This window comes from Osmerus mordax, chromosome 17 (assembly GCF_038355195.1).
Source record: "Osmerus mordax isolate fOsmMor3 chromosome 17, fOsmMor3.pri, whole genome shotgun sequence".
Lineage (NCBI taxonomy): Eukaryota > Metazoa > Chordata > Actinopteri > Osmeriformes > Osmeridae > Osmerus > Osmerus mordax.
Window position 1 is genome coordinate 8,044,013 of NC_090066.1, and position 20,854 is coordinate 8,064,866.

The 20,854-nt window shown below is 47.1% G+C and overlaps 1 protein-coding gene across 4 annotated transcripts in view; it reads right to left on the bottom strand.

Moving 5' to 3' along the window:
- sbf1 (SET binding factor 1) overlaps positions 1 to 14,748 on the bottom strand; it is a 37,905-nt gene extending 23,157 nt beyond the window's left edge. For 3 of the 4 annotated variants that reach the window (XM_067254539.1, XM_067254540.1, XM_067254536.1), the window contains exons 1-5: positions 14,572 to 14,748; positions 2,046 to 2,131; positions 1,298 to 1,435; positions 948 to 1,073; positions 730 to 840 (exon numbers count right to left, since the gene is read on the bottom strand). In XM_067254539.1, coding sequence (XP_067110640.1) covers positions 730 to 840; positions 948 to 1,073; positions 1,298 to 1,435; positions 2,046 to 2,131; positions 14,572 to 14,626 — 516 coding nt within the window. In that variant the 5' untranslated portion in view covers positions 14,627 to 14,748. The remainder of the gene's footprint in view (positions 1 to 729; positions 841 to 947; positions 1,074 to 1,297; positions 1,436 to 2,045; positions 2,132 to 14,571) is intronic. The other variant, XM_067254538.1, reaches the window with a different exon arrangement.
- Positions 14,749 to 20,854: the final 6,106 nt, after the last annotated feature.

The window sequence follows — 20,854 nt, forward strand, 5'->3', positions numbered from 1 at the left end:
CGTATGGGCTGATTGGTAGAAGCTTCCAGAGTGAGGCGTTACCTGGAGACAGCCCAGCAGCCAGTCACAGGCTAGGGCATGAGGAAGTGAGTCTAAACTACACACTGGGGACCCACTTATCTGGAACACAGAAACCAATACGCAGAACAGGGGGATCCATTTACATGTAACACAAGGGATGGGATATGTAGGACAAAACATCGTTACAGCAACATGGCGTTATACCGTCCAAACACACAATCACTATCCAGTGGTGTGCCTGTGTGGATAATTGAGAGCAGGTGACCTGATTTTGAGGGCAAGCTGTACACACAGGAGTAGTCAGGTTTGAGCTGTGGTGCCGTACAGTAGATGTTTGTGGGTCAGAGGACATGGCAACGGTTGTTTTCAATCCCCAACAGGGATTTAATACTTAAAAATACAGCATTATAAGATTTAGCTTACTGCTCAGCAACTGTTGGAAAATATGTGTGAAATCCAAACACACATACGTGTGTGTACTCATTTACATACCGACATTCGTTATCTAATCGGAAGGAAGAGAGAACACAGTGGACGATACACTGCCACCTCATTTGTACCAGGCTGGCTAAGCTAACATGCTAGCTGCCAGCTAACAAGCTAGAACACACTAGCATGCTAACCGCCTTGGAACAGAGATGACCCGTCCACCACAGTTGTGTGCGAGTGGTGGGGTGCGAGGTGTGTGGGGTCGGGTGTGTTCTGTACCTGGGAGCCTCCGGCGATGGGGATGACACACGTGAGCAGGTTCCCTATCACCGTTTCCAAGGGGACCTTGAGGCTGTCCGCGTGCACGGTGTAGATCAGGCCCAGGCAGTTCTGCAGAGGACACACGCACAGTCAGGGAACAAGCACCCCTCCCCGGAGTCTACATGGCATCAGCAAACCTTTCCCCCCCGTCTGGTGTGTGGGTGTGTGTGTCCTACCCTGAAGACTTCGGTGTGGTCGAGGCGGGACACTAGGACCAGGCTCTTGGGGGCGAAGACCTGGGCTGGCTGAAGCACTCCTGGCACTTCATCCTCGTCCGCCTCGCTGGCTTCAGCCTTCTGCAACTAGACACACACACACAGACACGCGCACACACTTTCTTCAACTTGTGTATCAACAGAGATGAAATGTGTAGGCCGCTTTCAACTCATCTATTAACCATGAGTCAGACTTGTTTGTTTTCGTTTCATTAAGGCAAAGCAGAAGGGAAGCAGCCTGTCATGTTTTGTGAGGAGCTGTGAGGCCCAGAGGCTAGGGCGGGGGGGGGGGGGGGGGGGGCTTTCCTCACCTGAGGGTTGTCCAGGCCCTCCCAGAAGGTGAAACAGGCACAGTAGTGACGCTCCGAGTTGATGTCAGTCAGAACAGATACAAAGAACGACGGGGGCAGCCTCTCTGGAACCAACTCCCATCCATTAGGCTGACAGAACTGGAGAAGAGAGGAAGAGAGAGAGAGAGAGAGATAGCGACAGGGAGGGGAGAAGGAGAAAGAGACAGACAGAAGGTCAAATCGAGTGGAGAGAGAGAGAGAGAGAGAGAGAGAGAGAGAGAGAGAGAGAGAGAGAGAGAGAGAGAGAGAGAGTGGCGGTGATGAGACAGGAGGTGAGTAGAAGGAACAGTTGAGGGAGGTGTGAAGAGAGACAGAAGAACATCCAGGCTTGGTGTGACATCACGGGGTGGTATGTGTCACATGCTCTAACTGCACCCTGTGTGAGTCACCTCTGATCTAGACCCTGCTCTGTAATTTACCCTCCACAGTGGAAAAACACAAACAGCCTCAGAAAAGTTTTCCACGTCTACTCATGTACATAAAACGCAAAAATATTAAAAGTTAAATATTAACCGCAATCTCAATTCCTAATCGAGTAATCGCTCACTACGTGGTGTCAACGTGTGTGTGTGTGAATGTTAATATTAACAGTACACTTCATTTTGAGACAAGTGGGGTATCCATTAACCAATCCTGTATGAATCCTGATATCTGAATTGTGTGAGTGTGTGTGTGTGTGTGTTTGTGTGAGAGTGTGTGTGCTACTCACCAGCTCTATGCCTTGTGGGAAGGGGTTGTCCTCCCAGTCTTTTTCAGGGAAGCGCTGGAGAATGCGACCCTGACCCTCACTGCCCCCTGGAGAAAAAGAGGAAGAGAAAAAGGAAGAGGGAAGGAGGGTGGGAGAACAATTTTCAGGTTGGGTCAAAGATGTGACTTTATAACATGTACTTTATAACTCTGTATGTCTTTTACATTTACATTTAGTCATTTAGCAGACGCTCTTATCCAGAGCGACTTACAGTAAGTACAGGGACATTCCCCCCAAGGCAAGTAGGGTGAAGTGCCTTGCCCAAGGACACAACGTCAGTTGGCATGACCGGGAATCGAACTGGCAACCTTCGGATTACTAGCCCGATTCCCTCACCGCTCAGCCACATGACTCCCCAGACTCCCCTTTTATGTGTTGGAAATATATGTGTGTTACCCCCTGTGTGTCGCAAGCATTGTGTTGTTTTGTACGTGTATTAACCTGTGATTCAACCCTGTGTTGTACCTCATGTACAGGCTTGTGTATGTTTTGTATTGAGTATTGAGTTTTTCCTCTTGTATTAGTAATTTGCATATGTAGTATTTGTAACCTGTTCTTTATTCTTATATCGTATTCCTATTTCCTCTTCTTGCCTGCTTCAACTTCTTCTTGTGGATCAATACCTACTACTATATCCTTCTTAACTTAGTATCAACATACTGCAAACATTCACTCAAAGGTCAACACAAACTAGCTACGTAGCTAGCTATAGAAGTGATCTCACACCCACAACAGGGTGATAACCAAGAGTGAACTCCCTCTCTCTAACAGACACATCTCTGGCCCCCTCCCTCCCTCCCTCCAGACAGAGAGACAGACAGACAGACAGCGAGACAGACAGAGACAGACAGACAGAGAGACAGACAGAGACAGAGACCGACAGACAGACAGACAGCTGGCTAACAAGGACGTTCCCTATGCTGCTCATCATAACCCCGCCACAATGGCCTGCTTATATAACCGGACACAATTTGGAAGCTTTTCCTGCTTTCCAGCCTGCTTGGAAGCGATGCTCGCACACAGAACAGGCCTCTGTCATGTCACTGGGCTGGAGCAGATCTGAGCCTGACACAGCTGCACCCATGGAGGGGTGGAGGGCTGGAGGAGCAGACCGCCAAGTTTGGTCTGAAAGCTCCATCTGAGAAAGAAGCCGAGCGGCCGGGCTTTTATCCGAAGGACAAATAAACCAGCGCGCCACGGTCCCAAACACGCAAACAGAAAGTAGGGCAGCTCCCAAAACTACAGGGAGGGGGGGGTCAACTTGTGTCCCTCCCTTCTCTTCCCACATCCCTCCCTTCTCCCTCCTTTTGCTCCCGCCCACCCTCTCTCTCTCTCTTCCACTCTCCTTCTTTCTCGTGAGAAGAATCCCATCTCGCTGGTCACTCAAGGCTCTCTTCATCCGACCAGCTGTGTTTCATTCCTGACCACTTGAAACAGCTCCGGTGTCAAACACTGATGACGAGCGCCAGTAAAACACCGGAGCAGGAATGCTACTGTGCGTATTACATTTACTGGGACTCATCCCATAATTTACCCCAGCTCACACCATGGCAACAAGCCCCACTGGTGTTGAACACACACTGACATATGTATGACAACATGTACTGAAGTGAAAACCTGAGGCGAGCTTGTTTAGAAGGTCAGGAGGAGTGCCAAGCCTGAGACTAAAGTTGTGGTTTCCCAGAATGCACCCCAGAGAGTCCCCTGACCCCAAACAGGGAAGTGGGTGTCATTTCTAAACGGTCTGCATCTGTGAGCTCCAGCACATAACATAGGTGTGTGTTTCTGGGTTGATACGTGTTAGATGTGTTCAATGTAGGGCTGCACAATTAATCGAATTTTAATCCCGATCACGATTTTGGCTTCTCACGATCAAATTTGCGTGATCGAGCGATATTTAAAATGTGTCATTACGTTCATAGTATCAAGTTGTGTTTTTTTTGGCTTCCTAAAATATATTTACACAATGGAAAATAGTGCCCTGTTGAAGTTTTGCTAAATTTTCTTTATTGTTTTATTTATTTATTTTTATTTATTCTTTAAGGAGATGCACTGAATTTTGGTGAATAAGAGGACCTATTTTGATGCACATATTTGGAAATTAGCAGGAATGTAGCACAATATGGATGTGAAAGCAGTTAGCCTTCACATTAGCCTATGTGACAATAACATTTGTTTTGGTTAAAATCAACAAATAATCGTGATAATTAATCGTGATCTCAATATTGATCAAAATAATCGTGATTATCATTTTGGCCATAATCGTGCAGCCCTAGTTCAATGGTTTCAAATTTATGTCCTTCTGGTCAAAGCTGTGTGTGTTTGTGTGTGTACATAATCACGTAGGAGGCATAAAAGGCTAGTCGAAAAGTTAGTCAGGTGACCATAGAATAGCAGGCGACGCTGAAAGCCGGTGAGACACACCCCTGTTGTGTCTCCACACGTGACTCTGCTCATGTTCCCTCCTGTGTTTGCACTGCACTGACTCAAGATCACAGCCATCCAACCTCACCTGCACAGGCCCCAGTCACCAGGCCATCCAACCTCACCTGCACAGTCCCCAGTCACCAGGCCATCCAACCTCACCTGCACAGGCCCTAGTCACCAGGCCATCCAACCTCACCTGCACAGGCCCCAGTCACCAGGCCATCCAACCTCACCTGCACAGGCCCCAGTCACCAGGCCATCCAACCTCACCTGCACAGGCCCCAGTCACCAGGCCATCCAACCTCACCTGCACAGGCCCCAGTCACCAGGCCATCCAACCTCACCTGCACAGGCCCCAGTCACCAGGCCATCCAACCTCACCTGCACAGGCCCCAGTCACCAGGCCATCCAACCTCACCTGCCACCCCCCCCCCCCCCCCCCGCTCAATTACACATGGAAAATAAACAACCATGGGTGTACAACAGCATGGTGTTTATCAAACTATAATTCATACCATAAATAGATAAGTCACACAAATACGGAAGTACACACAGACACAAATACACCCCCACTCAAAGCAGAAGCTGCCTGGAACAAGGCTGGCTGTACAGGGTACATAGCCAGCCAGCAGGGCATCGGAAGTGACATAGCCCTGGATCCTGATACCAGCCAAACAGTCTGCTTGAGACACACACAAAAGCGAATGCATGCACACACACACACACACACACACTCACATTCACAAGGCCAAAGTTCACACACTATCACGATCTAGCCATCAGAGCGTTCCTCTGCTCTCCATCCTTCCTGCCACCTCGGTCTCTCCGACACCACCATGACCCAGATGGGGACCTCGGTGCTGGCTGTGTGAGCCAGCCTGCCAGGGCACAGTGACTGGGCCTGCCGTTCTAGAAGAGAGTTCTTCGGAGTTTCCGTAAATGTCTGTGGCTGACTCAGCCATACAGAACTAACAGCCTCTTAGGAAGTCCAGTCCATTAATAAATACACACGAGCAAGGACATGCACACGCAAGCGGCACACCCGTGCACACACGCACACACTTACGGTGGAGTGCTGGGATGCTCTTAGTGTTTTAGAGGTGATGCTAATGGCTCCCAGTGTGCTGACTCTGTGGGGGATTGGGCTGCTTTCAAACCCTGAAACACTACCCCCAGCATCTGCATCATGCCTACCTACAGCAGGAGGGGTTATCACACGGGCATCAAGCACAACAGTAAGTATGCTAGGCCTCCCTTTAGCCATTAGCTCCACACGCAAACACAGCAGATATGCCTGAAGGGGCACTGCCAACAAACATGCATCCTCGGGGATACAGAGGAGTGTCTTTCATGATGCGTTTTTCAGCGGACCACTACTGAGATGTTACGTCAGAAAGCCCTTGCCGAATGTCGCCCTGCTCAAATCACCTACCCCCCCTACCCACAAAAGGTCTGTGCTATATCTAGAAGTGTGCCATCGTGCTTCACCAGGACAGGCTGCTTCTGATGCCTGGGAGACATGCCTGGGCCCTGGCACAGGGAGCTGGCGAAGGTTCACATAGGTCTGGGCTGACATTGTGGCAGTCCAAGATAAAGTGGGCATGGAGGCTGGCGTTTAGCACCGTTATAGACCTTGGGACCACGATTAAACTGTTTGTTCGTCGGTTTCAATTCCAAAGCTAGTGAGAGATTGAACTTTGGCGGAGAGGGAACATAGGATTCTGTCATGTTCCAGGAGATAGTCATGCACCAGGACATCTCTTGCACGATCTTGTGCCTCTTTAGGTGAGAGTTCACATATTTAACAAGGGTCATGGGAACTCTCAAGCACTACAATTCAGACCTCACGCCCAGGTCATCTCCTCACTGACAATCAAATGTTCGAAAACCCCCTAAGTACTGAAATCGGCCGGCTGCTTTATGATCAGTACGTCCCCGAATGACACGCATCATAATGAAACCTGACGGAGGTGAACTGAAACCGTGTGCAGCGGATGAACTCGGCGGCGGCCATTTTGGGGCTGCAGTCAGTAGAGCAAACGAGTCCTGTGGTACGAGAGATGCTTTTTACACAGGAGGAGGAAGCTAGTATCTCCTGACAGAGACGGCCTACGCCAGCCACCTGACACGTCTGGTGTGTCTGTCTGAACCCGTGCTAAAGAGGTACTTCTTCACCTGTTTGAAGGCAATACGGAACTATGTAGCGGTGATATCGACCACAGCCACCGCCAGACACACACGGGCCACAGTTTCAACTATATATGGCGTAGATACCGGTAGTAGATAGATTCTATGCCACTAACCCAGGGTGCACCTACAAGGCTATTTGCATGATCAGTAGGGGTGGGCCCCATTCTAGACTTTGATCCTAGGTTGGTAGAGTTGTTCTAATATTACTAATGGCTGTGGGTCAGGTGGGTTAGGTGAGCAGGTTATTGGAGACCCAGCTGAGTTAGCTGAAACAGACAGGGACAGAAGGGTCTGGGATATGGGGAGAGGACTTATGGGAGGGACACAGGTCTCTAGCAGACCTGTTGTGTGACTGCACTGACGAAGCACTGACGCAGGAAGAGAGAGGAGTCCGAATGAAAGCTAGCATGGAACGAAAGACGGGGAGGGGGGGGGGGAGGAGAGAGAGAGAGAGAGAGAGAGAGAGAGAGAGAGAGAGAAGAGTGAGTGAAGGACAGAAAGACTCTGTTGATCTAGTACACTGATAGGAGTGGATATCGCCTTGATGACAAGAACACTACTGAACCTATGACAATGAGCACTCTGGCTAGAAAAAACAGCACACAGACTGACACATAGACTGTGTGGTAGAGTTCAGGGTGTGTGAAAGGCCATGTAGCCTACCTGTGTGTCTGTATGGAAGGGCGCAACATGATACTCAAACTAATCCATCCTCAAACACTATTTCACTTTAGCAAGTCTCCAAACCACACTGACACGACAGCGGACAGTTTCCCTGGTTACCCAAATTCAGAAGACAAAGTTAGCTCTGTGTGTGTGTGTGTCTGGTCTGACGCAAGCTGTCATGAAGCAGGTTGCCATGGGGCCATAACTGTCAATACATCACTTTACATAGCTCAGTTACATATCACACACATGGACATGTTTTCATGTTTTGAGATATGGACTCCATTCGTGTGCCTCCTTCCAGCTATCAGCCAGCGACCTTTAGGCTCTGAGTCTCCACCACAGAGGGAGAGATAAGTGAGTATCTGATGAATGCACAAAGCTCACTTTCTCCTGTTCTCTTTGAACAGGCAACTGAAGTCAGTGCAGGCAAAAAACACCCCACTTGGATGATATCATATCCAATCACCACACCCAGTGAGGACACTGTCCTTCTCTGGGGATACGCTCAAATGTAAAACAATCGCAGGCCACGCTTGCACATAAAACGCACGTGCATGCAGCGAACAGACAAACAAACGCCCGTACGTGTACACACACACACACACACACACACACACAGAGCAGAGTTGATATTTTATACGGGTCGAGTGAGAGTGAGTCACTTTCTCTGATTGAAAGCAGCAGTGTACTAGGCCAGACCATAGCCTCTCTTGGCTCACACACGCAGGGTCCTCTGGATGAGAGAAGGAACAAACTCAAATGCACTTATTTGACTTTAAGATTCTCTCCAAATTTGCTATAAGACAGTTAGCGCAAATATAATGCTATGCTTAATGAATGCCGAAATCCATGCGACACCAACTCAAGCAACCCGCGTGTCCAGCGACCAGAAGGGGGGTGAAAAAAGGCTCCATCTGGCAACCGCCGTCGCCCGGGTGACCATGAGGGACATTTTCTTTGTGCAAAAAGCTCTTCAACAAACTCACATCCTTCCTGCAAAACTAATACCCCTTCCACCAGCCCCTCCCCCCCTTCTGAACGACACACCCCCCCCCCCCCCCCCCCCACTAAACAAAAAACAGGCTTTCCAGGAGAGGAAACACAGAAAGGGAGAGAGTGTTCCCTAGAACTCCACAGTTTCTCCTTGGTCTGATTGTCAGACGTCCAAGTTTGGCCTTGCAATATGCGAACCTGGTTGTTGTGAGGTTTTGTGTCTCGGTTCCTTTTGCAGTGGTGTGTGTGTGCGTGTCTGTCTTGGCCTGTTATTTCTGTCGCCTCCCACACGGTTAGCTGTGGAAACCTGCTTGACTGTGACCAGAACCTTGTAGACATTTCAGGAACTTTGGACGTAAACCACATTATTACAAAAATGCCTTGCATTTCAAACAGTGTCACAAAAAAATATTAGCCTTGAAATATCGGCTCTGTCTGTTTTGTATGCTTATACAGCGCAGTGTTTGGCATCCAAATGTTATGCCTTCCTCTAAGCACTGCTCCAGATACAGCTGGGATTGACCGAGGTTCAGGGCAGCTGATGTTGGAAGAATGATCAGCATCACACTGATGAATCACCGTTCAAATTCACCCATTCAGACACCAGCTGGCTAGCAGCACAGGGCAGCACACATGAGTGGTGACGACCCAGGGCCTCATGGAATCATTTCATTTCCGAACTGAAGTCACTTTAGCATGTTAGCATCAACGACGCCATGGCAGTCTGGTGGTAAAGACCCTGCTACAAACTGTGCTAGGTCAGGTAACTGCACAAAGATAGTTAACTGTGTTAAGCTAGACTAAATACAAGCCTGGTCAGATCAGGAGCAACTGAAGGGAGAACTATGAGAGGAATTACAGTGGTTAAGGGCATTTACCAAGAGTGTTTCCTCAGAGTCAAAATATGTGTTGGGCGGATGACAAGCAGTCCCAACAGGCCCCTCCGAGACACGCAACGGCCTCCGAGTGGGTGGGGCTTAGGAAATTGAAACACAATGGATTGAAGCAATCAGCCCCTAATCTCCCTTTATGCCTCACTCCCTCATTGACTCCCATCTCACCGTCCCCCATCCCCCAACACCAATGCAATCCCATTCCCTTCCTAATTGGTCAGCTGTTCCCTTGACGCTGTGCGTCAGGTTCGGGAGGTTACAGGTTCATCTCCGGTCCAAAAGTCACAAGGGGCCACAGCATCACATCAGCTCGTCACTGACCTCACAGGAAAGAGTCCTTCAGGATGATCCAGTGTCACAGAGCACTGGCCCTTACCCTAATGAGCCGTCCCAACCAATACATTCATCAAGTAAAACCCCCCATAAAAAGTCTAAATGATGTTCACCAAGTCAATGGCTAAGACCACTTAAAGGGTCAGAAATTGGTCCTGAAACTGGTGGGTCAGTGATGATGAGGTGGAAGAGAAGCGATAATCTGTCATTCCGATACCTCTGAACCTGAGGTCTGCAGAGGGGGAGGGGGGAACAGGGAACAAATCCCTGCCACTGCCCTTTGACGGAGAAAGGGGCATCCTTCCCTGGCCAGGACCAATGAGCAGCCTTTCCCCAGCATTCTTCGACCAATCCACATGCCAGATTAAGGGAAAAAACAAACCCAGTGGGGTACCAACCAGATTATTATTCCTTTCAATCTGAGACAGTCTATGATGACCAGGGGGGGAGGGGCTGGGAGAAAGGCCAACAGACGTAATCTAGTGCCACCACTCAATTACCCTGGGGGGATTTGAACGATTACTCCGTTAACCCCCTCAGGCTGACTGGGAACTGGATTTCCAGGGGGGTCCGGAGGGGCATATGGGGTGGCCGGGGTGTGTGTGTGTGTATGTGTGTGTGTGTGTGTGTGTGTGTGTGTGTGTGGGGGGGGGGGGGGGGGGGGGGGGCAGGGGTGACAGCCGAGCAGGGGGTAGGAATTCTCCAAATTCCATGGAGAACCATCAAAGCATGGTTCTAGCATTGGGTCATCCTTCTCTACCACCCTATGACCCCCGACAGTGTGACTGCGAGCTGACCTCCAGTGCCCCTGGGGAGCAGATCACTGCTAGCCTTGCGACTCTCATCATCAAGACACACATCGCTTACTGTGCGTTGGGTGTTGGAAATGGAGATAGATAAGAGTGTATGTGTGTGTGTGTGTGTGTGTTCTGTATCTCAGGAGCAAGAATGAGGGCAGACAGCAGGGCCTTGAGGCAGTCGTCTGCCTCCATGAATAAGGAGCATTGATTCCAGCAGACAGAAAGCTCTAACACAGCTCATGGGTCTGGCATCAGCTCTGCATGGCCAGCATCTCTGACACTAGAGCACCAGCAGAGTGACAGCCTGCCAGTCCTGCTCAGTATGGATATCTGACACACACACACACACACACACACACAGAGACCTGATGCAGGTCCAAGTCTCACTGGGGCATCACTGGTTAAGAGCAGTCAACAGCCAGTGCATTGTCACCTCAAGTGTAGCTGGTGGCTATTCACAGCAGTGTGGCCACTGGTACCATTGAAACATACTTAACAGTCCCACATAGAGGGAATTATTCATACACACGCATGGTCGTGCAGGAACACACACACATTGGAATAATAGAAGTTTATAAGGACGAAGAAAAAAACACATGAATTCACACAACCACACACACACAGTCCTCCTTCCAGCACCCCTCTGTCCCGTATGAAAGACAGATTGTGAGGGCTATTTCTGGAAGGCCAGAGTGTGTGCAGCTCGGCTCTGCAACCAGAGAGGAAGTGGCAGGCCACAGACGGGCATCACTGGCACATCCCCAGCCCTCCTCCCTTCCCCAGTCCTCCCTCCAATCTCCCCCCCCCGTCTTGTCTGCTCTCTTCTTCTGCCTGAAACATTACGACTCTGCCCCCTCTCCCCTACCCTGACCACCGTTTTCACTTCTCACCCACACAACCCACCGGTCTGACGCTGGCCCTGTGAAACCCCCTGATGACGCGCACGCTGCTTTCCAAGAACGCTAGCTCAGTCTGTGTGAACGCTAGCTCAGTCTGTGTGAACGCTAGCTCAGTCTGTGTGAACGCTAGCTCAGTCTGTGTGAACGCTAGCTCAGTCTGTGTGAACGCTAGCTCAGTCTGTGTTAACGCTAGCTCAGTCTGTGTTAACGCTAGCTCAGTCTGTGTTAACGCTAGCTCAGTCTGTGTGAACGTTGCTCAGTCTGTGTGAACGCTAGCTCAGTCTGTGTGAACGCTAGCTCAGTCTGTGTGAACGCTAGCTCAGTCTGTGTGAACGCTAGCTCAGTCTGTGTGAACGCTAGCTCAGTCTGTGTGAACGCTAGCTCAGTCTGTGTGAACGCTAGCTCAGTCTGTGTTAACGCTAGCTCAGTCTGTGTTAACGCTAGCTCAGTCTGTGTTAACGCTAGCTCAGTCTGTGTTAACGCTAGCTCAGTCTGTGTGAAAGTTGCTCAGTCTGTATGAACGCAGTTGTCTTGCAAAATGGCTGTGTTTCATTTGGCTTCCTCAGCACCAGTCCCAGACATTGTCCCAGGAGAATGGGTTCATCCTGTAGCTCCCAATGCCAAACAGAGGGCTGTCTGCCTGTCTGCCTGGGTGGCTGGCTGGCTGGGTGGGTGGGTGGCTGACTCTGGCCGGGTGGGCAGCTGACAGCTTAAGGGAAGCTGTGGTGACCAGTGCGCTCTTGTCAGGCTCTCTTTGCCAGAGCTGTCACTCCAGGCTGGAAAACAACTGCTCTGCCTGCATTCTGTTTAGACCACAACAGCATACACAAACACCCCTCCAACCCCACCCTGAGCTGAGGCGCTACCGCTACGAGGACGACAGAATGTAGACCAGTGTGTGTGTGTGTGTGTGTGTGTGTGTGTGTGTGTGTGTGTGTGTGTGTATTAGGATAAACTCCTTTGAAATCATTGTGGCTGCTTAAGTTCAGGCCACTTTAAAGATGCACACACCCTCTTCCTCAGGTTTTGCAGAAACTCTTTATATGCACAGAAGGACAATCTGGATTCTCGCTCTAAACACTTCTCTCTTGGGTCCTCTCTCCCATTTCCTGTTTGGTCCACGAGTCCAGTGGACGGAGCATCCAATTCGCTGGCGGGTTCTTAGCCCCGTGGGGTGAGGGGGGGGGGGGGGGGAGGTTGCTGTCAAAACAGTGCAACATGGAGCACAGTTTCACCAGAAATCCCAGCTAGGAGAACCACACCCCTGTAACTGAGTGCTAATCCCCCACTGCAAGTAGCCATCTTGGATCTGACCAGGGTGTATCCAAGTGGTAAGTGTCTGGGGTGAGCTCAAAGTATGAAACCTGACACACAAATGGCTAGCAGAGAGCATGAATAGCATCTGAAGGAACAGCTCTCAGGTCTCCATCTTATAGAGCAAGGGTGTGTTCACGGGCACAATATTAACAGTCACTGACTGTGTGACAAATGGGGTTTAACTGTTGCAGCAGGTGGGAAAGACATGCCCCAACACTGTGTCGGTGCAGAGTGTCAGAAGTCGGGACAAGCTTGCCAAACACTGATGATGTCACTTCCTTGCCTATGTTGTGAAATGTCCTATGCCGTCTGTCTGACAGTCAGAACACAGATGTTCGAACCAGTTACTGCCATCACCTGTCTTTAATTAGGCCTTTAATGCCACAGTGCTCCTGGGCTGACATAACACTTAAAAAACAGCACCAAGCTTGAAAATGTAGAGAGATCAGCCTCACCAATTAAACCATATCAAGCCACGGTATCGATTTGCAGAAGTAGGCTACATCCACTTAAGATAACGAGTCTCGACTCCTTGGAGGATGTTGAGAAAAGGAAACATATGGTAGCAGAATACAGTTGTAAGCAGCGAAAGATCATCATTGCCCCTGAGTGATCCTTTTATGAGACTGAGAGCCTTGATCATCTCAGTGCTTAGTCTTTAATGTCTGGCTTCCAGATGCTTTACAGGCCTGGTATTCAGTACAGAACAGCAGGGTAGAAACAGGAAGGAGCGTTTCTGCAGCGTGTGCAACGTCCACATCATAGCATCCTGCCGAACCTGCACGTATTTTGCCCCATCAAACAAACATGCAATAAGCGCATGCAAAAACACTACTGTTCATTGTACAACCTCTTAATTTGCCAAAAAGCAATGCCAGTTGTTGCTTGCTTTTAAGATGCAGAAAGATTGTCATGTTGCAATTTTTTCTCCATGCTACTTCTGAATAAATCATAGAGAAATCCAGCCTATAAATAAAAGACTACACGTTACACGTTTTAAACTAGCTACATGCTTTCTTTGAATAAGGCGGCTTGAATATTTAATGGCTAACGGGCCATTATACTGCACGGATCTAGGGCAGCACAAACAGGGGGGAGCGTCAGATAACGGTCCTAAAGAGTCCTCGTCCCAACAACACAACAGGAGGAAAGCTGAGCTGGTCTCCATTCTGACTGCTGTGTGAAGGGGGCTCGGGGAGGGGCAAACCCTTCTAGGTTAATCTCCACAAACAGAAACAAAGAAATCCACCAACATGTATAAAGATTGAAGACACAGGTTACAAATAACAAACACAACACGTTTGCAAACTATCAAGACATTCAAACAAAAAGATTTACAAACTTTGCAATGTATCATACTACACAGTAGATGCCTGCTAGGAAGGATGAAGTGGCAATTCTGGCCACTTCGTTAAGATTAATTTAGCTAACAAAACATTTATCTGAATCTTGAAGCGGTTTTAGAAATGTGCACAGTGCCTAATTAATGAATTTGTAGCCACTATAGCTAACCCAGTCTGATAGACACCACTCGCTGGCTAGCTAGATAACTAGCTGGAGGAGTAGCCTTGTTAGCTAACCTAATGTTGCTAAAGCTTTGGCTAGCAAGTTCGCTTTCAATATTGGCAAGTTACCTTACGTGGTTATTTACATTTATGTGTTACAGTTATGCATTCCAGCAAAAGATGAACATGCACGCTTTTACTCAATTTGTTTCTCGTAGTTTGACATGACAGGACGACGCAAGTGACTAATCTCAAGGGGCCGTCGTTTGACTCCGCGATCTATAGTTCAGTGCTATGCCCCATCAGACACCTCTGAGCTGTGGGAAGCCGTTTTGTCCCGTCCCGTCCCGAGCCCGTCCCCGCCTCCCTCTCCTCCGCCCCCTGTTTATCACAGCGCTGCACCGTACTAGCTAATACGCTAGCATTATGTAGCATGTATGTAGCTAGCATTCAAACCTCACCTCTCTTATCGAGGTCGTAACCGACCACCACGAAGTAGTCGGCGAGCCTGGCCATCTTGGAGTTTACGGCGACAGGCCTTTGTAGCTATATCCTTGCACTTGAACGTCAATAATCCATTCACATTCTGATGGTGAAAGACACATCACGGGCGACAGTAGCATCCTTCCAGCTGTATCCCGCCGCCATACTGTCAGTCTGCCTTGCCCTGACAGTGGAGAGCAATGAGTCTGCGCACAAACTCTCAGGGAGGGGCACATGGCAGGAATGTCCAGTACACATTCTGACTTAACTCTACGAGGATGACAGACATTAGTTGAGTAAAACGGGTGTTGCTGACTGTGCGACGGACAGGGGGCTACAATTAATTTGGGATGAGTCTGTAAAGACAATAATTTACTAAAAGCATGCTGGTGGTATTTACATTAAATCAATCGTGTGTGTGTCTGTCTTCTTGTAAATCTCTAATTTAGACATAAGGATTTTGTAAGCAGCAGTTACATAAATAATTTATGCTAATATTTCATATTTAATGTCACATTGTAATAGGACGGACGGCCCCATATTTATGACTAAGTAAACTATAGCAAACGGACAGATAAATTAAAATACAGAAGTTATGGGTAGATGAGTTTTGTCCCAGAAATCTATCCAAACAGTTACATATTTTGTGCCTGTCCAGTCAGCAATGCCACAGAGAGAATTCCAACACTTCCTGCACTGTGAACTTTGACCAAAAGTACTTATCACTCTGGGATTAAAAACATTCCCAGGCATGCTTTTTCTCATGCATTTTTGCATTGATGCTTGCCTTTCAGCAACAGTTTCTCTTCAATTTTCCTGGTTAAGCTGTTTATGCCCCTGACTGAAGATAATTGGCTTTAAGGAGGTCACTGGTTTCCTTTGACAGACACCATCTTTGACAACAATGTCAAACAAGATAACACATATACTAGATAAACCATTGTCGTCAGTGGGCCGACACTATTTTCATTGGTAGCTGGTGACCCCCTTCCTGCGGGGGTCATTTGAATTCTTACTGCATTTTTTACATGTTTGCCATGACCTTGGACTGCTAGTGGACAAGAGGAACAAGTAGCAGAGATGTTGCCTGATCTCCCCCAGTACCACTGCAACAAGGAGGGCTTAATCCAAGGTATACAAGACAGTGAGAGGCCTGAGATGACCATAAACCTTAATGATTTACAATGGAAACACTGATCAGAATTCTAGCCGTGTCCTGGTTCATACAGTGGTGATGGTAATGTAGTTCTTCTTACTAACAGCCGAGCTGTCTCGGTACTGCATCCAGGTTCCTCTCCAAAGACGAATATGACCTTTACGTTCCTCCTTACTAGACCTGTGAGGTGCACGCATCTCCATGGAGACAGGACTGACACAGTGTAGAGATGCAAGAATGAATACTTTTTTTCAGGTAACTCAACTAAAAACAGGTAACTCATCTTGAGTTTTATTTCGGGGTCACAGAGACCATCAGTAACAAGAGAGAGAGAGAGAAAGAGAGAGAGAGAGAGAGAGAGAGAGAGAGAGAAAGAGAGAGAGAGAGAGAGAGAGAGAGAGAGAGAGAGAGAGAGAGAGAGAGAGAGAGAGAAAGAAAGAGAGAGAGAGAGAGAGAGAGAGAGAGAGAGAGAGAGAGAGAGAGAGAAAGAGAGAGAGAGAAAGAGAGAGAGAGAGGAAGAGAAGACAAATTACCAAGAAAGAGGAAAGCAGAGAGGGAAGGCAAGGTCATGTTCTGTCACTGATTCTCCCTAACACCACATACAGCCCATTCAGTGCGCAAAGAGCAGAACTGTAGGGCGGATGCAAGTCATATGACTTCCTGACGACAAACCAACAGACAGGAAGTGGGTGAAAGGCCTCTTGCAAATCATAGCTTGTCTTTGGGTGACAATTGGGGTATAATTGCTTTTATTCTGAAGTTTGTAATGAAAAAACCTTTTGACGACAAGAACTGAGACCATAAAATAGTTTCACTTCCTTAAAATGTGTAATAAAAAAGGCAGACAGACACTAAATAAAAAACGGAACTGGGTCTATAATGCATACGAATTTTCATGTATGTGTAAATCCTCGGTTCATTGAAGTGCTCACAATGCCTTGTGATGAGGAAAGGATGTAAATCAGCCAGACAATATTCAGAGAGAGGGGTCCTATTGTAATCAAATGAGAGGCATATACCGTTAGCGACCCCAAAAAGTGACTGAATGGGTAAGCCTGCTTTGTCAGGTCTAGTCCTTACCACTCTGGATTAAAACGATCAAATGGACTCACAGGTTAGCCGAATTATTGGGCCACACCTAATACCCACACAAGGCTGGGAATGTAGCAAAGGGTTTTGTCTCCAGTAAACTCTGTCTTCCTCCTCTGTTACTATTTGTGTTTTTACTCATAACACACAAAGAAGAAACATCAGGACGGGAAGGGGTGTCAGTGATCTCTCGACCCCATTACACAGTCTCCATCACACAATCTACTTCCATTCAGTTCACTCCCCAGCAGGTCTTAAGGTCTTATAAAAAGACAGTCTGGATGTTTCTGTAGGATTATTGTCTAGTTTGCATTGCCGGAAGCTCTTGACCCAGTCAAGATGATCCCCTGTAAACAGTTGGGGTCGTTTTCAGGAGAGTATCTAAATGAATTAATAAGTAAATTTTGCCTTTGTGAACAGAGTACAACAGTCTTACTGTTGTGTTCCCTTTACATAATGATTCTACCATCAAACATTTCTTATTTGTTGGATGGTGTGATCTCATGTTCAACCACTCCCAGAGTAAGAAAAGGCACAGTCAGGTGGAGTTAGTCCTGGACGCACAACTATTGTCTGTCTCTACTGTCCCACCTAGTAACCAATGCGCTATGCTATCATCTTTCCCCAACAAAAAGAAGATCCCTCATTGGCCAACCAAATGGGCACGCTGGCAAAGCCTTGCCCCCCCTTATACCCAGGATGCAACCCTTCCCTCTCTCCACTGGTAACAAGAGCCATACAAACAAACTTGACTGTGAGACGTCAAACAGAGACTATACTGGCCAGTGAGGTTAGGAAACATGAACAAGCCGTTCAAACAAACGTCCTGGTTGTTCACCGTCCCAAAATAAGATGCATAAACAAACGTGGTGAGGAGCCAATGTGAACACACAGGGGACCCTGAAAACACTGGGAAATAACCACGTCTCCGAATTGATTTTTCACAGGGATTTAATGGTGACTCAATTAAGAAGGCCACATTTATAAGATAAACCCCTCATTTGATGATGTTTGTTTCTGTGTTTTAAAATTCGGACCAATCATGTTTATTATTTTTGGGAACAGAATCCATGCTTTCCCCCACTGGGGGTGAAAGCTGTTTGGCCCGGCTCCACTGTGTAGCTCTGTGTAGATCCGTGCACTCTCTGATGTAGATCATCCAGTTGGTGAGCATCACTAGGGGGCAGCAGCCGTAAGAGAACCGCTAGACTGAGGTGCAGTGCACGATAACTCACAGAGAAAAGGATGCACTATAACTGAGGGATTAAACTGAACCGTGATTAGAAAAAAAATACACATTTTGTTTGATTTAAGTGGTGGTGTGTGTTTGCATATAGGGATTTTCTCTTTCCCCACTTGAATCCACATGACTGGTTTCGTAATATAAGCCACCTACTTTGAGAGAAATGCTAAGGACATTTAAACACCAAACAGCTTTGTTTCTGTTTTGCTTCCTGCTCCTAATCATAAAAAGACAAATGGTTTGATCTTTGTGTGCACAAAATTAATAATGGTCCAGAGGTCAACACATATTAAAGCATGTACAGTAGAATGTTTTACTTCACTTTGGGGGGCCTTGGTTTAGTCCTCCCATGAAAATTACTATGTTTACAATTGCTGAGTGTTTATGCAACCCATGAAACATTATGTGACCCAATCTCGCCAAATATAAATCTTCACGTCAAGCGGGACAAGAGGGAACACGACCAAAGATCCGTTTCCTTTGATCGCTTGGCCATGTCCCCAAACCTTTTAGTCTATTTCAAAGCCAGGGAGTAAAGTTGGAGACACTTTAAGCACGGTCTGTGCCGCATTTACCGGCTGCACAGAGAACTTACTCAAGTGCACTAATTGCCAAGTAAAGCCAGTGCATGATTGAGAGATCAAAACCGGCGCACAGCCTCTGTCCATGCCAACTGTTATGTAAATGGGTCAGTATCAGTGATTGACCTGCTTCAGCCACTCATTTTTCCAGTGAGTATGTACAGAACTTGGAGATAATTACAGAGAATGAACTCACGATCATCTCCAGCTTTATTACAAGAGAAAGACTCTCTTGTACTCCTGCACAGAGCGGACAGGTTGGCCATGAATTACATGGATGATCTGGACAAAAGACACATGACTGAACAACATGAGTTGGTTTACTGGTAAGTGGCCTCTCCTTGAAAGAAGGCAAGTAAAAGACTAGAAGTGGGATTTTTTTATTTGTGACCAGTCTGGATTAGACTGCTTTTACCTGCTACCTGTGTGGTACAACACTGTCAGGTGAGTAGCTATGGAGCAGTTTGAAAGCTTCAATGGTGAGACACTCCCACTTTCCAAAAACAGGCAGAAAAACATGCAATCAATGCAGGCTGTTACATCAGAATGAACTTTCCATTAAACCACAGATTAAGGGGTGGAAAACCCATTTTGATACAAATTCAAACAAGGCAAAGTCCATGTCAGAGTTAAATTCCCTTTTGCAACTTTCCATATATCCCATAGGATCAAAGTATTGTAGGACACTTGCATGGATGACTAACAGTCACATCTTCAACAGGAAAGAAACTCCTCAACCTGTTTAGCATGTCAGTTTTCTGAGAAATCCGTTTTGAATAAGTCATACGTGTTCTGTTTAGTGTAGATCAGATAAGGTATGCGCAGCCGGGCCTAATTCATTAAACATGTAAAACAAGGATAGAGTTTCTGCATATAGTGAGCTCGGAGACTAAACAAAACCGCCCACATACACTCCTAAGAAGGGATTTAAGTGGCATGTGTTGTATCTGAATCATCAACAGTTATACAGGTCTATGCAAGTACAATACGTATAATAGAGTTGTTCTAACAAGCATCCCACACCCAAACATAAAGACGGATACATTGTGCTTTCATAAAAAAGTTAAACATTTACAGTTCACATTCCTCAAGTTTATGAGAACAGAAATAATCTATATAATACATAATTGAACTCACGTGAGACTTAACAGCTCAAATTATAACAGCAATAGCTTTGTAACGCATTTCCTTCTTGGAAATCTATCATAATATTTGGACAAATGAGAAGAGACACATGTCGCATTAGTCCATTTAACAAGATGTTACATTAGGTACACCAATGAGGCGGTATGGGTGTGTCCAGCCAAAATTGGTGGGGATCTTAGAAAGCCTGTATCTTTACTATCTCTTGGGCTCAGACACCCTCATGCCACAGTGAAAGATAAGAGCAGGGGTTGGAGAGTGGCTGGAAGACATTAAGTACTTTATGAAAAGCATTTTTGTTAGCACTCTAGTTAGAGGAGCGTTAATGAGTTCAAAAACCACAGGAGCAACAACTGAATACATTTCAAAGATTTACTAGATCAGGGACAATTATAGCTCAGTGGTAAAGTATTTGACTGCAGAGCAAGGGGTTGCAGGTTCAGATCCCCTCTGTATGTTGCTCTGAAATCAAGTGTGTATGCATTATTAGAAGGAGTAACAATTAATAATTGTTATTGAGTAAGAACAACTATTTGAGTGAATGAATGATGCAGGCAGAAGACTGGAAATGGCAGATGAATCCTGCAGACTTTACTGAGCTTCTCTGAACTTGGCAGACCCCTGGATAGAGTGTGTGGGGGGGATATGTGAGTGATGAGCACACCATGGATGTATTTCTGATCACCTGTTGGCTGGTCTCAGGTGTTTGTTGTGATTAGCTGATGAGCATAAAGTCATGTGATGTCTAATGGGGGCTGGTGTGGTCTTCTCCTCCTGAACCTCAATTACTGTATATCCAACTACTACCCAGACGATGTGGGGTTGAGTTTAAAGTAAACAAGCTGATGCAAAGCAATCAGTCAATTATGTTTATAACACTGTCGTCTTAATCAATGCCAACAGTAACAGTCATTTGACAATTTTCCTGTGTCAAATATATTCACGCATGATAGCTACCTGTATAGCCAGGGGTGTGTCATTGATGCTTCTGAAATTGCCCCGCCCACAAGATATTTAACTACAAATGTCATCTCGCGCACAGCTTCAGA